The 20547-nt window shown below is 35.8% G+C and overlaps 1 protein-coding gene and 1 long non-coding RNA gene across 3 annotated transcripts; one reads left to right on the top strand and one right to left on the bottom strand.

Annotated features, from left to right (window-relative positions):
- The first annotated feature begins 5397 nt into the window (after window positions 1–5397).
- On the top strand, window positions 5398–17311 carry LOC105039557 (uncharacterized). 2 transcript variants are annotated; one of them, XR_012136684.1, is made up of 4 exons: window positions 5398–5588; window positions 11707–11769; window positions 11852–11957; window positions 17174–17311. It is a non-coding gene; the product is annotated as an uncharacterized lncRNA (long non-coding RNA). The 2 variants fall into 2 exon arrangements; XR_830928.3 differs by lacking the exon at window positions 17174–17311 and having other exon boundaries at window positions 11852–12179.
- Window positions 17146–19435, bottom strand: LOC105039556 (peroxidase 18). The gene is made up of 4 exons (XM_010915745.4): window positions 19133–19435; window positions 18783–18962; window positions 17882–18047; window positions 17146–17784 (listed from the first exon to the last, which is right to left on the bottom strand). The coding sequence occupies exons 1-4, from the start codon at window positions 19367–19369 to the stop codon at window positions 17360–17362; spliced, it is 1008 nt and encodes a 335-aa protein (XP_010914047.1). The 5' UTR covers window positions 19370–19435; the 3' UTR covers window positions 17146–17359.
- Between the last annotated feature and the right edge of the window lie 1112 nt (window positions 19436–20547).

Here is a 20547-nt window from a genome sequence, read left to right as displayed (position 1 = left end):
CTCCACTGTAGGCTCCCCGATTTTTTTCTCCACCGTAGGCCATCGCACCCCCCCAGGCTTTCTTCTTTTCCGCCGCAGACACCCCTTCTGCCTTTCTTCTTCTCCGCCGCAGACCCCCTGCTTTTCTTCTTCTCCACCGTAGACCCCCCTCCGTCTTCTTCTCCGCTGCAAGCCGCCCCCCCGGGTCTTCTTCTTTGCTACAGGCCGCCCCCTCTCACTCCTTTCTTCTACTCTAATGTAGGTTGCACCCCTCCCCTCTCGCGACCACATCACCTCCCTCCTCTTTTTTTTCCTCCACCGCAGACCACCACCCCCCGATACTCGTGCCCCCCACCATCGCGACCTTCATGCCTCCATCCTCGGTGATGACCCCATTGGAGTGGCGAGAAGGCTTCTACAAAAAAAATTATTATTTAATTAATTTAATCTTGATTTTTAAGATATTTACTGTACTAGCCATGCACATCTGGTGCTCCAATCGATTATTGATAGAGAAATCTAAATCATTTATCTTTAATCTGGCAGTCAAAAATAAATCAATTATAAAAGGACTAAACTATCTTTTGTCTTATATATAGTGGGAAAGAAAGAGTAGTTTTATAAAGATGGATAGAGAGTGATGTGAGGAGTTAAAGATTTTTTTTTTGGTTCTCCCAAATAAGATATCTTTGAAAATAGGAGTCAAATTAATTATTTTGATTTTTATTTTTTTTAAATAAATTTATTTTTCATACTCTTTTTTTTTGTTTTAAATTTTCCATTCCCACCACTGTTGCTTGATTTAATTAGTTTTTATTCCAGATCTTAGATCAGCACATTTGATCTACTCCAAGTTGCGTGCCATTCTACATCATTGTCAAGTAGGTGAAGTGCCAAATGCCATATCTAACCAAAGCATCTTGTTTGGCACCGCAATGCCAATATGCATGGAAGTTGGAAGGAATAAAAGGCGGTGTAAACTACTTCAAGCTAAAAGCATACGTATCGTTTGGTGAACTTGTACTAAGGGAATGCTGTTAATTAAGGTAAATTAGCATACTGTGAATTTTTCTTCAATCACGTAGGTGGCCACATGCTTTTTCTGTTTTTCACATTCTAATTAGATTAATGAATCTAAAACGTCCCATACTTCACCCGACGAAAAAGGGAAATATGCCTTTGTTTAGATACTTATAAAATGGTTAATCCAAAGGTTGCAAGGCTGATCATACCTTGCTTGTGCACTTATTCCCTTACGCTTAAGCTGCTAACATGGAGTCATCCACCAGTGCAAAGCTCTTCTTTGGTTCTTAGCAAGAAACGTGGGATTCTTTCAGCCGTACCCAGTAACACATTTTTCAACTCGAATCTCACAGCCGCCCATTAATCATTTCTTTGGAAGTGCTCATCCATGCACCTTGTTCATTGATCAGTCTAGGTTCGGGGATTCTGAGGCTGCTGGTTGAATTCATTAGAACCAAAAAAGATCATGCAAGCCTCAGTATCTTCCAAAAGGAATCGGAATAAAGGGTTCAATTCCCACCCGCCTGGTTCTTGGTTATCGGTTCTTTGATGTTTCCAATGGTATATATTTTCATTCCATTCTCTGTTTACTAAGAATTTCAGCTTTATAAGAGCGCAATAGGGCAGTATTAAATTGTTTTTCTTTTAAAAAGGTCAGGGCAGTATTAAATTGTTATTTTCACGTTTAGTGCATTTTGTTTGAGCTTCCTTTCATGTTTTCTGCTTTGTTTAGAGCAAGCAATGGGCATATGCAAACATATAAAATGCTTTAATTCGTTTTAAGAACAAAATCTAATCTAATAAGGAGATTATTATGAACTAAAAGATTTTATTAGGAGTCTATGATTTTAACTAATTGGGTGCATCCAACAAACAGGGATTCGTAGTAAAAAATGAGATTATCGATGGATATAAAAATAACTTCTATTCTCTAATTTAGATTTATTTTTTTATTTTGATTTGATATTTTTTATTATTTATATTACTACATAAGAAGGCTAGATAATTTTTTATTTTCCCTAATTCTAAATCCTTGGAGGGAGAAATTCATTTTTTTTTTAATTCGTTGGTTTTTGAGCATATTTGCCAATTACACATAAGTGGATGATATGAATTACTAGCCTTCTCTCAAATAGACAAGGCATGAGCACCTGTGGAAACAAAAAGTAATTAAAAGTTGATACTAAATGCCTCTAGCTTTTATGGAAAACCTCATTTGGTTGGAGGTATGAGCATATATACCAAAAAGATAGGAGCATCTACACTGAAAAGGTAGAAAGTTAAAATAAAACTAGAACTTTGCATTTTTTCCTCTTAGAGCCGATTTGGTTGGAGTTAATCTAGTATGAAAAAATAAATTACACATCAGATTATCATATTTGATATGAAAAATTGACGAGAGAAATGAAAAAATAAATGATGAATGCCATGTCTATTTTCTTGAGAGAGAAGATAAAATAAATACCACCAGAGGGGTGGTATTTATTTTTCCACACTAGATTATTGAGTGAAAATAATTTCAAAATATCATTTCTTTATGAAAATACCCCCACTCGTATTATATTAATTATATTATATAATTAATATTAATTATGTTAATATTATATTAATATATTATAAATATTGATATAATGATTTGTAATATTTATTAATGATAAAATATTTAATACATTGGTATATTTACTAATAAAATATTAATTATTGATAAATAATTAACAAATATTTATTAATTATCAATAACTCTGACATAGGATTTATTAATAATTAATATATTTATTTATGTATTGAAACATATGACATTTATCTATATTAAGAAATTTTTAATATATAATTAATTAATTTAAAAAATATTTATTTACTCACATAAATAAATTTCAATATTTGAAAGAGTCAATATTAACAATATTTGTGTAAGTGGACCATAAATGCCCATAAATGGACTAAAAAGAATATTATTTTTTGAATTATTTATTCAAGGAATTGCCATAAATTTGGTAATATTTGCATATAAGATTATCTCTAATTAAATATAGCAATTTTTCTAATATAATTTTTAAAAATAATTTTTTCACTAAGCAAAACATGGTAAAATGTATCTTCCCAGCTATCATTTTATTAAATAAATAATTCTTAAAAATTGTTAGATGATCCTATAATTTGACATACCCAACTAGACGAATCCTTATAGAATGTCCATATATATAGGTATTTAATTATCTATAAATCATCTAATATTAAAGCATTATATGTATAGAATTTGGTACTGTAAACATCAGCTAAATTTCACGCCCACCCCATCATATCATACATACATACACATATATAATAATAATAATAATAATAATAATAATAATAATAATAATAATACTTTATGAAGAAGTATTGGAGTGTTGCCAACTCAGCTTCTCAAAAAAATTTTGTTGTACCATTTGGAAAGAATATCTCTTCACATTAAATTATATGATTAACGCCTGATATTATTATATTCTTACAATTAAAGTCTGACACCTCTTCACATTAAATTATGTTATTAATATATGATATTATTATATTCTTACAATTAAAGTCTAGTTATATAAATAGTTGAGAATATAAAGTGATCTCAAAAATTTAAATGAATATTTATATATAATTTTTTTCAATCTAATCAGATCTAGAAAAAAAATTATATTCATACTTACATCCGGTTCCACGCAATGCGTGGATCTTCGACTAATTGTAAAAGAAAGTAATTGACGTGTTTGGGTTGGGAACTGAGGCAACAATTATAAAGGATATTGAAGAATCTCTCTCCCCTCAATAAGGATTAGGCATCAGTGTGTATCAGAGCATATTTTTATTAAAGAGAGAAATCAAAAAATTAAAAATATATTTAATTGAAGAGAATTGGATTCTAAAATGAGAATAGAAATAAGTAATTCTTATATTAGTCGTTTGATCGAGGGAGTTCTGTTGCATTTCAACTTCAAAAAAAATAGAAATGTGGATATCCTAAAATTAAATTTTTATTTTGTTTTAAGATTTAAATTTTATTTTAATTTTAATTTTAATTATGAATCAAATATGTTGACGGATATAATTATTTTATTTTTTATTTAAATTTATTTAATTTTAATTTAAAATTTTGATTTTAATTATGAACTAAATGCATGCCAATAGTAATGGATAATTTTACCCATTTGCTTCGGTATGATGAACTGAATAGACAAGATATATCATGTCATACTTATCGACAATCGTGCCTCAGGTTATGCCCTCTAGCTAGTGCATGTTGAGTAAAATCTCATTATCTTATTGATAGCGCGTGCTTATGCTGATGTGGTGTGCTTGGCCGCGCTGCGAAAGCTTATTAAACTAGTGCATTGATACTATTGTGGTGCACCGAGAAACTATTGGTTAAAATTATTTTATCATATATATTTTAAATTATTTAATAAAAAATTATCATATTATTTATTATTGAAAAAAAATATGTTGTTACCCTAACTTGATTGAAAATTTTGAATGAAAAAAATTTTATTGTTAATTATGATTGATCAGCTAATAACTTTTATTATTTTAAATAAAAAAATTTATTTTTTTAAATGATGTGATGGCTTCTTATTAGATAATCAAAAATACATATGGTAGAATAGTTCTAATCAGAAATTTTTTTGATGCATTAGATAAATTTTTTATATAAAAAACCTCGTGAATAGAGAAGTTATTTGATCTTGAATGAGTAATTCTTTGTATGCCGCATCCAGTATAGAAAAAATACACCGTTCTATTTGATTGGACCATGTAGTCATAGTTTTTCAATGCACATTTAATGCATGCATGTCCACTTTTTTATTCAAAATTTTGAATGATAAAAATATTTTTTTCTTCTGAAAAAATTATGACATCCCGTAGCTATATTATGACATCCTGCTATCAAATTATGACTTTCTGCACATAGGATATCATGAGAGATATTTTTTTTATTTAAAAAATTCATAATTTTTAACGATAAAAATATCTTTATCTTTTTATGATTTCTAAAAGAAAAATTATGACATCTTATATGCAAAAAATTATAATTTGATCACGGGGTATCATAATATTATCGTATGATATCATAACTTTTTTTTAAAAAAAATATTTTTATCATTCAAAATTTTAAATAAAAAAATAAAATAATATATATTAAATATATATTAAAAAATAATGGGTACGTGTTGGATGGTGCACTCCACTGTAATTTTATTACACTGCATGTGACTGGTGTATAAAGCCTTTCTCGATCTTGAATTGTTTAGACGCGAGAGGTAACTTGGCGGCTGACTGTTGGGCTGATCCACGGACCGGGTCCGTCTAATAATTAGAGCCCACGACCCCACGAATTGGCCCATTCTTTTCCCGCCTCCTCCCGATATTCCGATCCACGAGATATCCCCTCGCTCGGCTCACGCTGCTGTCGTTCTAGGGATCCTCGGCTTCCCTCTGCTAGGATTCCGATCGGGGGGCACGTTCCTCCTCTCGGCGCCTCCACGGATGAAATGAAGCTCACGGTGAAGACATTGAAGGGGAGCCACTTCGATATCGGGGTTCAGCCCATCGATACGGTGAACTCCATCCTTTTTTTCTCTGTCTTCTCTGTTTTTGATTACGGTACCTGAATACCTGATCTTTCTTGCGTGAAATATTCTTGTTTCCTTTCATCCTTTGGGCGGATCATTGATGTCGGCGTTTTTGCAATGATTACTTGAAGGCTACATTCTTTGGAAGTTCTTCAATCTTGGTTTTCTTTTTTTCTCTTCCTTTGGGTCTTTCTTGGGGTTTTCCTTGAGACTTTATTAGTTCCCTCTTTCGCATAAATCCAGGGTTCTTGTAACGTTTTGTTTTTGGTAGGCTTGTAACGTTTTGTTGAAAGCCACATTCCTTTTTTTTTTTTTTAAGAAAAAGACATTTTCGGTTTCATATAATAATTCTTGGTTTGCGTCGAGTTGTTGGCAGAGCGTGGGATTCGTAAAAAAACTTTCGAGGGTAAATAAGGCACCTTTGGTCAATAGTGGTTTATGGAATCCTAATTTTTCTTTTCTTGTTTTTCTTTCCCCTTTTTTGTTGAAGGATGCTGCTTCAAAACTTGGATGTCTATATCGAGCTTTCATACAAGACTTCTTCTGTCTGTTGGAGGATTTTTAGATTTGAATTTTAGGTCAACGATATAGAGGGGACATTAACATTAGGATTAGATATGGGAGAACTAATAGATGATTGAAGACGATTCAAGAAGATTCATTAAATGGAAAATTTTGGTGTAGTTGCAAACTGAGATGGAGTTAGACATAGGAATAATAATAACATTTGTGCAACCAATCTTAATCTTGATCTATGTTATGATCACAGTTGCTTATTCTTTGACAACCATTATAGTTGAAATTTCTCCAGTTATCCTTCTACATGGTTTCAAAAATCTCCATCATCTGAATCCTCTCATGTTTCCCCTCACCCACACCACGCACACAATTTCCTAACCCTTGGAAAAATTACTGTTCCACATCTCATCCTTCTGTATACCTTTTCCACACCTTTTACTTTTAGTCCATGATCCAAGTCACTTGACATTAACCCTGTGGTCTCCACCTTTTCCACCTCTACAGAATTTCTTTATTCACCTTCTAACTTATTTGCACCTCCTTATATGCTCTTCACATATCTTCTTACAACCTGGAGACTCCTATCAGTAATTGTAAATTCTTGCTGTCCTCCTTTTATGAAAAAAAGAGTTCAGCATTCTGACTTCTATTAGTCTTCTATTTCCTTCTTCAAAGCCATATGATGATCAACTTGTGAATTCACTACAAAGAGCCAAAGACTTCCTACACCAATGATTATGATGCATCTAATTTCCTAAGTTTTTCAAACTCTTTCACCTTGAATTTTAGTTACTAAACTAGGAGTAGGTGTTGGAACAATTCTATATATGGAAGCAAGCTTAAAAAGCTCAACTGGAAAAAGAGGGAGTAGCAAAACACTAGCTCAAAGATCTCAAAAAGCAGCTGTCATTTTGCAGGCAGTTAAGGTATAGTGCCTAAGCAACATGCAGCTGTTTAGGTGGGTGCCAGTGTGATTCATCTACAGAATAAAAAAAAGAGAAAGACAAAAATCAAGATAATTATAAAATAACAGAAAATTTAAATAGCTTGATAAAATTTCAGAGAAAATGAAGAAAAAAAATATAGACAAGGTGGAACAGTGGGGGCTTGGGCTTATATGCACCACTTAGCACCCATTTTGCTGCTTGTCTACATATGAAGGTAGCCTTGATCCTATGTGTGGTCGCCAGGAGGCCCCAAATGTGTGTGTGTGGCTGCACAGATGGCCATTTTAAAATAGTGCTTAGCTCTTATAGATTTACAGTCAACCTTAACTATTTCAATCATAACTTTTTTTGTCTATAAAAATTATCATTGGACAACCAAGACTTTTCAATGCTCTCTGAAACAACTTGCACATGCCTCTGACTGAACCTTCAAACATAATGGGATCGTGAGATTCAGCTTTTCTTCAATCTATTATTTGTTGATCATGCGAATTCAATTCACAGTGGACATCCTTGAAATTCTGGAAAGTTCTTGCCTATCATTTTTGCAGCAGTCCAAATCTAAATTTTATTTTACTATTGATTAAAATATCATGCAAGCATAATTCATCTATGTCATCTATGTTTTCTATTTCAAAATCATTTGGGACAAACTAGCGGCTACCAGATGTCCAATATCTGGTGCTGCCTAGGAAGTATTCTGGGAATGATGTAACAATGGAGCCTGTTTGGATATTTCTATATGATTAGACTGAAAATCCTGCAAAAATTGGGCCTGTTAGCCTATCTAGTTCACATCTTCTATGAACCTGTCCAAATGCCAACCTTTGGTCTGTAGGAAGAAAATAAAACCCATGGAGGTCTTTTTTTCTTCCCACTGGATTTGGGCTGGGAGGTGTTTGGTTGATAAATCCATGCTTAAATACGCAGCTCAATCCACAGATTTTCAGTCCATTCCTATAGGAAAATCTAAACAAGCCCTGATACTTAAATAAAACCTAGGTTTGAATAGGACTAGATAAAGTTCGACTGGGCTCTAACTTTATATCTTGTTGAGATAGATTCAAATTTGCAAATTTGCATCTGGCTGGATTTAGATACAAATCCAGGTGGTTAGTTATAAATTCTGCTGCATAGTGATCTGGATTCAGATTTTGTTGTTTTATTTTTTCCCCTAGATTCAGATTTGAAGTTAAATTATAGATAAAAGCCCATTAAGCTTGCTAAGCATTGCACCCTTAAATCCTGATTGTCTCTTTTTTCTCGCCTTTTTTCTTCTTCTTTCTCAACCACAAAGCATGCCTTATTTTCCCTTTGCCTGCACCATCCAAGCTCTGTGAGCTGACAGCCATATCCTCAGAACTGATTGCCAATCCCTGAGCAGTGGCCGTTGAGCCTGGAGCACCAATAATTGCTGCCATTGACTTCTGCCTATGAAGGGCTAACTGGTGTCTACTGTGCCTTGAGTGTTGATAGGCAATCTGAAGAGCTGACCTTTCGATTCCTAAGCATCAGTTATGGACCCAAGTACCAACCACTGCCACCATTGATTTTAGTCCTAGGTTGGGCATATTGTGGACCATCACTACCACTGATCTCTGCCCTAATATGCATTCCCCTATCCCTTCTCCCCCCACTCCCCCCCACTCTCTCTCTCAGTCTCTCTCGATTTTTTCTCGCTTCTAGCTATCTATTTAATTGTCGTTTTCTATTCTTGGTATTTAAGACTAAATATTGAATATTTATTTTTGTTGTTTTAGTTGCTTCACTGTTTAGGGCAATTTATATTTGATCCATTCTTTCAGATACTATGGAGACCCGTGAGCTTTTCTATAGTTGTGCCATATGATCTGCTTATTAGTTGCTTGAAGAATTTTTGGGTATATTAGACAACAATTCTCCACAAATTTCATCGAGGTGGGGACACTTAAATTATAATAAACATTGTTTGGTTGCCTCTTTAATGACCTATCTTTTTTAAAAATCTCATGAATCTTGATTACATGGCAACTACTGCTTGTCTGTTTCTTCAGCACCACGCAAGCATTGTCTCTTTTAAAATAGCAGGTATTAGCTAGAATTTTCATGAATAGTAAAATTCCCTCCTAAGTTACTTGTCATATAATAAGTTGGTTGGTGAAAATCTTGGTAAAAGTTAGCAAAGGAGAATTATTACTTTCTGGTTTTGTTTGTCAAGTGTGCAACTTATTAATTTTCCAAAGTAATCAGTTGTTGTTATTAGTCTCGTCTCAAAAATCCTATTTAGATCTGAACTGATATCCGATTCTTATCCCTATCCATGTAGAATGTAACATAAATAATAATTATGTCTAATTTGTATAAAATCTGTTTAGAACAAATTTGGATATTGGGATATGATTCATATTTGATTCCTATCCACATGCATTTAAAACAAATTCAGATACAAATTTTGGTATTTTTTAAATATTTGTCTCCACATTCATAGCTACTGAATAAATATAGATATACGAATATGTGATCCATATTTGATATGCTTTTAGCCCCGACCAAATCTAAAGCAATTGCCTATATAGATTAAAGCATATAACATGTATTTGGATGTTGATCTGGTCATTCAAAATTGATGAACAATGGGTCTATGTCTAGATGCTGAGGAGAATGTGGATGTTGTTCCTATCAAATGGTAAAACAAAATCTCTTCATTTATGCAAGCAAGCAATTGTAGTCAACTCAAGAATGTAAATTCCCTTTCTTCATGTGTCTATTAGTAAGCAAGTGAAGACTTAGCTATATTTTGGTTTTAGCTTCCTTTCCTCCCTAAGGGGCCATTGCTTGGTGTACATGGTAAAAAACTTGGTCTGACAAATGGAATGGCACGGGCTTAAGTCCTGAGGCAACAACTTTGTTCAAAAAAATGCTAAAGGGTAGGTCTGTCCCCAGGACCCTGGATTGCCTAGACCATATGTAGGTAATACTGAAAGCTTCCTTTAGTCCCTTGTAAACAACTAATGTACTGCTTTGTTTTTGTTATTGACTTCAAACACTGATGTAGAACTTGTCGCAGCACATTCATTTATTTTCCTTTTTTGTCAAATTCGATCTCTTATAGGATGCAAAGCAATCCTGGAACCATCATTAATGAAACTACAGTTGTTATTTTTCAACTTGAGATCTCCATGTTGGTCATGGAACCATACATGCCATAGATGTTTTTGACCTAGGCTCAAACAACATCATGCTCCATGCTCCTATGTCTTGGTAGTGGAAGGATAAATGGCTAGACACTTGGTTGGAAGCAATACATACCCACATTCTAAAAGTCATGGTATGTAATGTAGTCTCTCTTTTTTTTTTAAAATAAAAAGCAGTATGATTTTTAATTTAGAAAGAGTAAAATACCTTATAGTTCAAGCATTAAACAGTATTTAAGAGACATATGATAAATGGACTCGACTTCTTTCACTCTTGACTTAAATAACTTTTTACTTAAAGGGAGAATTAGTTAACAAATTAAATGCTTCACTCAATCAACAAACAAGGCATCTACTCAAGACAAAGTTGGTCCCTAGGCACTGTGATGTTCATCTTGCCTAGAGGCCTAGGAAGCTCTAGGTGCCTAGGTGGTTGGCTGGTCGAAGTGCCTAGGCAGCCACCTATGGCAACATTATACTTAACATTTAGACTACACAAATGCACTTCTTTTCTGCTCTTGCCAAGTTTATACTATATCATTCGAGGGGAACAACTTTATTGGGTTGGTGGATGGTTGGCTTTTTGATATTCACTTAAGACAATTGCAATCTATGAGGCAAATTTGCTACTTTTTCTCTTTATAGTGAAATCCGGTATTTATTGTTTCTGAATAGTTATATTTTACCAACAATCCACAAATGATATCGCCAAAATAAATAAAAAAAATTAGGGATTAAGTGAAGCCTGCAACAGCATTACCGACTTCACTCGATTCCCTAAAAAAATCGAAATAGGGGCTTTTGATCGGCCTCCTCTGGCCCTCCAGCAGCCTCAACGAGCCTCCAAAGGCTCTTTCTCCCTCTTCTCTCTCCTTCCCTCCTCCCCCTTTCTTTCTCTTTCTCTTCTTCTCTTTCCTTCTTCCTCTCTCCCTCCTCACTGGTCCTCCAGCAGGCACAGCGGCCCTCCGACAGCCTCAGTAGGCTTTCAGAGGCTCTCTCTCTCCCCCCATCCCTCTCCTTCCCTCCCCTCTTCCTGCCTTCACTTTCCTTCTCATTTCCACCTTCTCGTCGATGTCTCATTTCGGACGCTGAAACCATCCCGGTCCGCCACCGGTATGGTTATAACTAATCTATGTCAACCAAGATTTCATATAAAATATTAAAAATCTTATTTTGTGACACTTTCACCGAGTTTGTATGTCTTGTGAATATCTTATTTTTTAACTTATACTTTCATCAAGTTTGTATATCTTGTGAATTTGACTGGTTCTTGCTTCTACAATGTTCTGTTTTCTTGTACTATTGTCTTATGAAGAAGATAAACTAAGCAAGTTTTGGGTATATTCCGGTCCTGATACAATTAAGTTGTTGTGTTATCTGGTGATCTGTTTCTTCCTTGGAATTCATCATATTCAATATCTGTAACATGATAATTATAATTTTTCTGGTGATTTTTTTGATCAGTCTGAGCAGGAGATGTCCCATACCATCAGCGATACACCTGCTGAGCAAGAAGCAATTGCACAAGTATGTCTCTCTTTATCTTTTAATGCACCTTGACTTCTCATTTTGCTATTTTATACTGCCTTAATATGCTGCATTTTAATAGATGGCTTCGATCATGCACATGTCATAGAGGCATTCTTAGCTTGTGACATGAATGAGGAGTTGGCTGTGAATTATTTATGAGAACATGCAGGTGATGAAGAGCAAAGGTATCTACCAGATCTCCATATTGTTGTGTTCATCCTATGTTCATTTTGCGTTATGTGATGCATCAACTAAACCAATATCTTCCTTGGTCCAACAAAATTTCTGCTGTGCATGACCAACTTGCCCCTATAGCTTTGCAATCTCTTTTAAGCATAATAGGACCACGAGAACTTCAGTGTAACTTCACATGTTTAAATAAACAAAGAATGAAGTGGATCGGTTTATTTGTTTATTTTATTATTTTTTTTTAAGAACTGGCAAGCCAATTACTCAAATGACGTGTAGAAGGTAATCTTCTCTAGAGCTTGTGGGGCTGGATGGACTCTGGTTTCTTGCTTATAGTAAGCTGGATTAATCTTGAAGGACCTCAGATTGGTTTGTGAGTTAGTCATCTGAGCAGAACAACTATGTTTAAAAACTTTAAACGAAAAATTTGTTTGGTCTTGACTGAACCAAAGAGTTCTGTTTTTCCCCATTTTGGTTGTCTTGTACCTTTGGTGATCTCTGGTTCCAATTTTAGCAGTTTCAGTTCAAAATTATATAAAAAAATGCATAAAATTAGATGAAAAATAAAGGAAATTAAAATAAGTTCAGGATCATTTAAATTATGTTGTATATTGTTTTGGCACGGCACTGTTGGAATTCTTTTAAGATCATCTTTGGAGTGTAATATGGTTGGCAATGCAAAGTATGACATTCAACACCTATAATAACTGAATTTTATTATAGATGACTGATAAGCTATTGAAAGAGTTAGTTTTCTTTCAATCTCTCTAGAACATAATTGTGTGATTCTTCCAAATATAATTTAATAATGAGAATACTTTCTGATGTTTAAGGAAATGAAGTAATGGTAGGGAAATTAACTAAAATAGATTGTATATACGATGACTTCGCACCATAAGACAATCCCATCTGAAAACTCCATATATGACCTAGTTTTGGATTGCTTCTGGCTTAAACCAATGTATTTTGTTTCAGTTTTAGACTGTGATTCAGGCCCTTTTTTGTAGAAAATGCTTGTATCATTTTGTGGTCCATGTAAAGACATTTTAACATAATGGGAAGGCTGGCTGGACTTGAATGGCGCCACAATTGTCACAAAAAAATTTATTCCTTTGACATAACAAATGGTTTGTATCAAGTTAGCTTGATGATCATTGTTGATGCTAAAATCTTGCCCGACTATGGTGGTTTGGAGGGCGTTGGTTGATTTGTAGAGATATACTGATCTGCACATAGAAATATGAGAAAAGCTTGCTGAATTGGCTTTGGTCGAGCTCTATGATGCTTAAGTCATGAAGGATTTTGGAATAACAGTGGTGAATAGTAAATATAAGAGAAGATTAGAATAGAATGTTGCTCTGTTTTAAATGGTTTGATTCTAATCAGCTTTTTCAGATTGGTCTTTAGGTACTCAACTTTCTCAGATCGGTCTAGACATGGGCACCGGACTGGTTCACTCGTTACATGATCTGATTCGGCATGAACTGGCACGGCCCATTTGCTACAATAACGGCTGTGCCAGGCACGGCACATATAAGGGGGCCAGGCTGGGTTGGGGGTTTGCAGCCCGCAGCCCAGGTCCGGCACGGTTCATAAAGGTCTAGGCTGGCACGATCCACAGGCCCAACCCGGCCTGCATGCCAACCCGACCTCCTTAAGTAGTCCCCTATAAATAGTCCCCTCTTCCATTCTCACCACATCAATTCACCATTTTCTACCGTACCCACTCCAATTCTCTCTACTATTATTTCTTCAATTCAATTGTAAAAATTCTCAACAATCCGCTATTTTTCTTTTTAATTTTTAGTTACATTATTTATATCAGTCATGACATCTTCTAATGATGGTAATACTTTTAAATATATGTCATGTTCAGAAGATGAAGTCAATTCTAATGCAATTAAAATTCGGCGAGAGGATGCATCAACACAGAATTTTAAGTGAGTGAGGCCATGCAATTACGAAGAAGATTTTCTTCAGGATGAGATTTTAAAAAATTCTGTCCCAAAAAAGCATGCCCCTACTAGAAGAAGAGGAATTTCAATCAAACAAGACTGGCCTCCTGATTGTGGTCCTCGTGCGAAACAAGATTCTCATCATGTTTCTAACTTATTTGATCTTTTAATAATTCTAAGAAATAGAATTTTTATGTTTTTAATTTTGAACAAATTCATCATTCATTGGTTTTTTTCAATTTTTTTCTTTAATTTTTTTAAATTTTAACATACATTAATATTATGAGTATGAATGGATTGAAGATGCAATTTTCTTATTTTATATCTCCTATCTCTCGTATACTTTTATTACTTAATATTTTTTATTTTATATTTTAAAAATTAAAAAAAAGGTCCGTTAGGCCTATCAGGCATGCGGGCCTAACGGGCCAACCTTGGGCCTAGGGCCGTGCCAGGCCAGGGGTTTTGTTTAAACGGACTGTGCCAGCATGGCTAGTTAAACCTTCGGCCCAGTGGGCTTGGGCCGTGCCGTGCCAGGCACGACCCATTACCCATCTCTAGATCGGTCTTTAGGAGCTCGGCCTTTAGGAAGTTCGATTTTGGAGAGCTCGGCCTTTTAAGAGCTCGGCTTTTGAGAGCTCGATCTTTGAGAGTTTAATTTTTGAGAGTTCGACCTTTACGAGCTTAACCTTTGGGATCTCGGTAGTTAGGCTCTCCGTCTTAGCATTGGCCTTGGCTTTCACTTTTGCCTTGGTTTTCACCTTGATCTTGGCCTTCACCTTGGCCTTTTCATAAGCCTATGGATCTGTAAGAAGAAAAAAAAAACTAAATGATATACGAGGCTTGAGATCCTCTCACCATGAGATCTTTGAGCTATGGGAATTTCTCTCCTTTAGAGTCTGTTTTTTTAGTCTCTTCGTCCCTGTTTATATAGACACGAGAGCATAGATCCATTATGATTTGGAGGCAGAAATCAAGGGATTGCCATAACCTCCTTCCTTATATGGGGATTCAAATCAAAGGATTGGCCTGCTTGTTTTGCCCCAGACTTCTGGATTGTTACAGCTTGCCTTTCTTATTTAGATCCCCTTGTAACCACCTAGAATTCAAATTTATTTGAAATCTCTTGCGACGTCTCCACCCAAGATAGGCAGGTCGCTATTATGCCACACCAACCATGAAGTTGAACTACATTCCTGGAAGATTCGCATAGCTTTCTTGTGGTATGTCAAGCACATTTTCCAGTTCAAGACAGGTCATCATGCATTTCTGATGGCAATGTAATCTGAGTTGTTTCCTTGCACAAGCCAACGGCCCAAATAGTTTGTCTTGAATGCAGAATAATTAACAGATAGAAGGAGGGACAGATTATCGATATCTCTCTTTTTTTGATGGGTAATGGGGGAAGTGAATCACTTCCCCCACATTAATTAAACTTATATCTCAAAATTTCATAGATGCAGCTTCTTTCATCACTTCCCCCACATTAATTAAACTTATATCTCAAAATTTCATAGATGCAGCTTCTTTCATCAAACTGTCAGCCATTTTCTCACGTACTTTGTTATTCTCTTCTGCGATTGGTATGCAACCAGGGTGCCATATAAGTTGAGATGTCTAGGAAAAAAGGATTTTTGTGGATGGTCTTTGATTGATATTTATTTAAAAAAAGAATTTGTCGGTTTGCCTATGATGCTTGTAAGCTGGAGTATGTTTCATGAAAATGAACAAATGTTGGAGACTCTGAATTGTTGATAATACATCTCTTGCTTGCGTATTTTGAATTGTAATCGATGTGTTGAGCAGGTTTTTTAGATGTATAAATGCCTGGATGAGTTTTTGAGATGTGTGCTTAATTATGGTTGTTGCGTGTAGGACACTTTCAGACCTCGGTGGTTGATGAATTTTTGGTCCGCAGCTTGTACGACCTGTGAACAAGTTTGGATCAGGTCGTATTTCAATATTTCATATTTTGTTCGTTAGAGGTCCTTATATTGTTGCACCATTCACCATGGTCCAGTGGATAAGGGTGATTAGGTTGGATAATGGGGGCAGCAGGTTGGTTTGAATCTTTGGACCACATATCTCGTTGTCCATGCAGATTTGCTAAAACATCTCATTGAAGTGTTTAGATTTCTGAGAACCGAGCCTGATGCAGAGCTCGCTACCATTTTATTTTCAGCAAAGAACTATTGCATCCAGATTACGAGACAGGGTAGGTGTGTTTGGTGTCCTATTTTAGAAGCTAGAAAGCAGTTAGGCATGCCTCCAATTTCCTTTTTTTTAAAAAAAAAAAAATAATAAAATCATAAAAATCAGATCAAAAAAATATGCTAGGTGCTATTATTTTTATTTTGTATTCTTAAAAATTATTTTTATCATTTATAGAGAGAGTAAATTTTTTTTACTTTCACCATTTTCAAAAAAAAAAAAAACTCATTTTTTTATCATCATCATCCATATTATTTCTATCGTTGCTACTATCGTCATCGTCATTGTTTCCACCACTATTATCATTATTATTATCATGGCTTCTATCATACACTACCGTGATAATTAGTTATTGCTACTATCATCGTATAGTCGGTGCACTCGTGATTATCACTATTATCATATTGCTAGCATTTTCATTGCTATTGTCACTATAGCACAACCATCAATATGCCTGCAACTGTATTTGTCATTATTATGACTATTTGGGCCATCATCTTCATGTTTATATTTGTTTTACAATAATTAATTATATCAAATATATTTATATTTTTAAATAACTGATTTATTTTTTTAAAAAATAAAAGTGAGGCCAACCAGGATCCAGATTTTCTGGTTTTTCTTGAAATTACTTTTTTGACTTTTCTTCTTGCAGAAGGATTTTTACTAGTGTTAGAAAAATCATCTTTTCGCTTAAGTTATAGAAGTGCGGTGTCTAAGCAACATTAAACATGCTATCATCTTATGGTGAAATTATATCCAGAAGGAATTAATGATCAGGATAAGAAGTCCCTTTTACTTTGAAAGGATCTTAAACTTAAATCAAAGGCCTAACAGTACATCATGTTCAAATCTGGAATGCAATGGTTTGATCGGCCAGGTTAGCAGCAGCAACTATATTAATGGTTGACACTAAACTTCCAAGGAAACTATGGCCAAGATTATTGCTTAGAGAATTCTGTAATTAACAAACAAAGAGTTATGTGACAAAGGCTTCTGCTAATTATTCTCACATTCCTTCTTCTTTTTTTTTTTTGCCAATAAAGCGGCTACCTCAAACAGCGCGGCTGTAGGGGCAACCAATACATCCATCATGAAGAATCATTACCTAAAGCTCTTCAAACAATTCAGCAATCCAAACCTCTGGTCTCATGATTGAAAGAGGTGATCAACCATGTTTATCCGATGCCCTAATGAAACAGCAAGCATGATTGGAAATAACCATTCAATCTTCACTCCCCTTGATCATTTACACTCATGCAAGAAACACGAATCTCTCCTTCATCGCCTGTCTTCACTCCAATGTTTGTAAGTTTCACAAATGACTCCGCCCAGCTTGCAAAAAATCTTTCCTGGCTCTCAGAGAATGCCTCTACCTTTCCCTTCGTTCTGGAATCATTGACGAGAACCGAGTCTGATTGGAAGAGCCCCTTTCCAGCCAACAGGTTGCGGTAGTACTGGTTATCAAACAAAGAAGCAGTCACCGGGTCATTATTAACAGTCACAGTGGCACTTGCACCAGCTGGGCATTGTTTGATCAGCTCCATTGCGTAGTCTTTGTCCAGGGAGCTGTCGATGGGCACAAGATTTCCCTTCGGTCCCGCTTGGAACCGCTCGCTGAATGCACTGCAGTGAGCTGAGCCAATGGTGTGAGCTCCTAAGACACAGGTGGGAGACTCCGTGAGCTCAGAGGAGTGGGGGAGCCAGCTTTATTTTCCATGGCTACGAGGATTAGAGATTGAGATATTTGTTACCTGAAAGGATTACCAGGTCGTCTATGGAGAGTCCTTTGGAGGAGAAGAGCTGAGCCATCTCACCAAGGGAGAAGCTGGTGTCTATCATGTTGGGTCTCACGTTCGAAGACGATGAAACCCGTCCATCTCGTCTTCCTAGTGGGACCTGAACTGATGGTCCTCCAGCCTGTGAATAAAGTTGGTCACTGGTAAAGACTATTCCTCTTCTGCCTTTGCTGAATGTATTGAATTACTTCGTTTCTCACGAATTAAGATTCTATGGATCAGTGAAAAAAGATACTTAGGCACCAATTATATTCTGCTACACACTGGTAGCCAGATGGTTTTGAAGTGTCCACAAGTAGTGTTCCATCTGCCTTCTCTTTTTTGCAGCATCATAACATTTTGAATAGAAGATGGTATAATTCAAGAAAGATTTAAATTTCTTATACAGCCGAAAATTTACATGAGTAACCACAAAGCTTTTTTTTTTTTCTTTTTGCTTTTTTGTTTTTTGATGAATTTTGATGGAAATGGGAGGCCCATCAGAGCTGCTTAAGACAGTACATTCTTGTGTTCAGGTGCATATCAGGAATTGCCATGCATGAAATCATGAACAGGCAAGAAAACATTCACCAATTTATAACCAAACTTTTGAGAACAGCAATCTGAAAGAATAACGGCATGCTGGGGTTACAAGCTACAATTGCGCATCACAAAACTAGCAGGGGCGAAAAACAGAGGAGGGGAAAAAAAAAAAAGCTTCTCCTAAAATGCTCTCTCCTTGGGACAACCTTAGATCTAACACAGCATCCATACAAACTTCAAAAAAAGAATCAGAGTTTTGGGAAATATAAGTAGGTATTCGAGAATAACAAGTGAAAAAGATTAAGATAGCCATCGCTAATAATTTTAAACTTACCATCTCCACAGCATCTCTTGCAACCATAACCAACACATCAGCACAGGAGACAGTCCCAGGGCACAACACTTCGAGCAGCCTCTTTGCTGACTCCACCACTTCGAATCCACCGAGGGATCTGTTTGCTGGATCGGACCTCTCAGTCCCATTTCCTTGCACCAACACGGAGCCATCGCAGCCCTGAGATCACTTAACCAATTACAAGGCTATCTCAGGAAAAGCTGGTGTTGGATCTCCTAGTAACTAACCATAGGGTTAAATTTTAAACCATGAGATGAGATCCATCTACCATGCTATCAAATTACAGGACTATCTTAGGAATAGTTTCTGGTGGTGGCATTGGAACGTACCTCAACGATACAATCATGGAAAAGTAGGCGAAGAAGTTTTCCGGAGAGGGTGGGGTCAAAGGCGACAGCCGAGCGCACCGTGTTCTTTACAAGCAGCTCTACATTTGGGCAAGAAAGTGAGTAGAAATCTGTGGACAGTTGTGAAGTGGACGAAGGAAAGAGAGACGCAAAGAGAAGAAATGCAAGAAGGGTAGAGAGAAGGCAGTACTGGGATGATTCGATGAGTTTTGGGTCCATGGAGGACTAGGAGTCTGCGTTGTTTCAGCGAGAGAGAAGTGAATAGGGACGAAAACTAGCCAGCGAACTGATGGTTTTGGGTATTTATTGTGGAGGTGGTAAGGAGGTGGGCGAGGGAGACGTGGCTGCATTTAGTTTCGGTGAATGGTGCATTGGTTGGCAGGAAGCAAGGCATTAATACATGCCTCGTAAAAAAATTGCGAACTATACCACACAGGAAGCAAGGCAATTGTTACTGTTCAGTGCGGCCACAATTCACAGACCATCAATCTCCTTGTTGACTGATTATTGAGCAGCCAATAAAAAAAAAAAAAAAAGACATGTCGAGGAGAATGGGAGGGTTGGTGTCCAGCTTGATATGCGTTGGAAGCCGATTGAACTTAAAAGCTTGAATTATTAAATTTTTGAGTCCACCTTCCATTGGTTATTGCATATGAGGTTAAATCCAATAAAATTTTTATAATCGGATCAATCAAGAAAAAAATTATGATCGGATATATTTCAAAACTACTCATCAAAAAAATAGATGATCATGTGTATTTACACACGCACGTTAACATACGAAAAAAATAAATAAATAAATCCAATGAATATTTGAACGGTTTAAATAAATATTACATAATTATTTTTTTTATAAATATTTTAATTTATGTATGTAACAGACGATGACGATCCGACTATAATTTTTTTTATGATCGATTCGATTATAAAAATTTTTTCTAACTAAACCTCGTATATGATTCTCTTTATTCTTTCTCTCCACACGCTGCTCAATTCCAAATCCCTTTTGAGTCCAATTAACCACTCTCCAATCAAGCTCCATACCCAACCATTCTTGTGTTATTGTCCTACTAGCCCAAGCACCCACTCTCTTTAAAAGCCACACTTCAGTATAGTGTATTGCCGCTCAAATCCAAGACTGACCGGCTCTCCAAAAGCCATGTGTTACAATGTCCCTACAAGAGTCCGCTCTTCCAACAATCATACCCAAGTCCATGTTCAAATCCAGCATCTTGTTCCACCAAGTCTACTTGCGATATCAACTTCGCACACTGCAGACACCATGATTCGGTCTACCAAACTGTGTACTATTCTAATTTAAATGAGCCATCAATTCCAACACTTCTATAACATCAAGATCTAATACTTGTTGGGGAGAGAGAAAGTTTGAGTCCAAC

This window comes from Elaeis guineensis, chromosome 1, assembly GCF_000442705.2.
Source record: "Elaeis guineensis isolate ETL-2024a chromosome 1, EG11, whole genome shotgun sequence".
Taxonomy (NCBI): domain Eukaryota; kingdom Viridiplantae; phylum Streptophyta; class Magnoliopsida; order Arecales; family Arecaceae; genus Elaeis; species Elaeis guineensis.
This window is presented reverse-complemented; position numbering and strand designations above follow the sequence as displayed.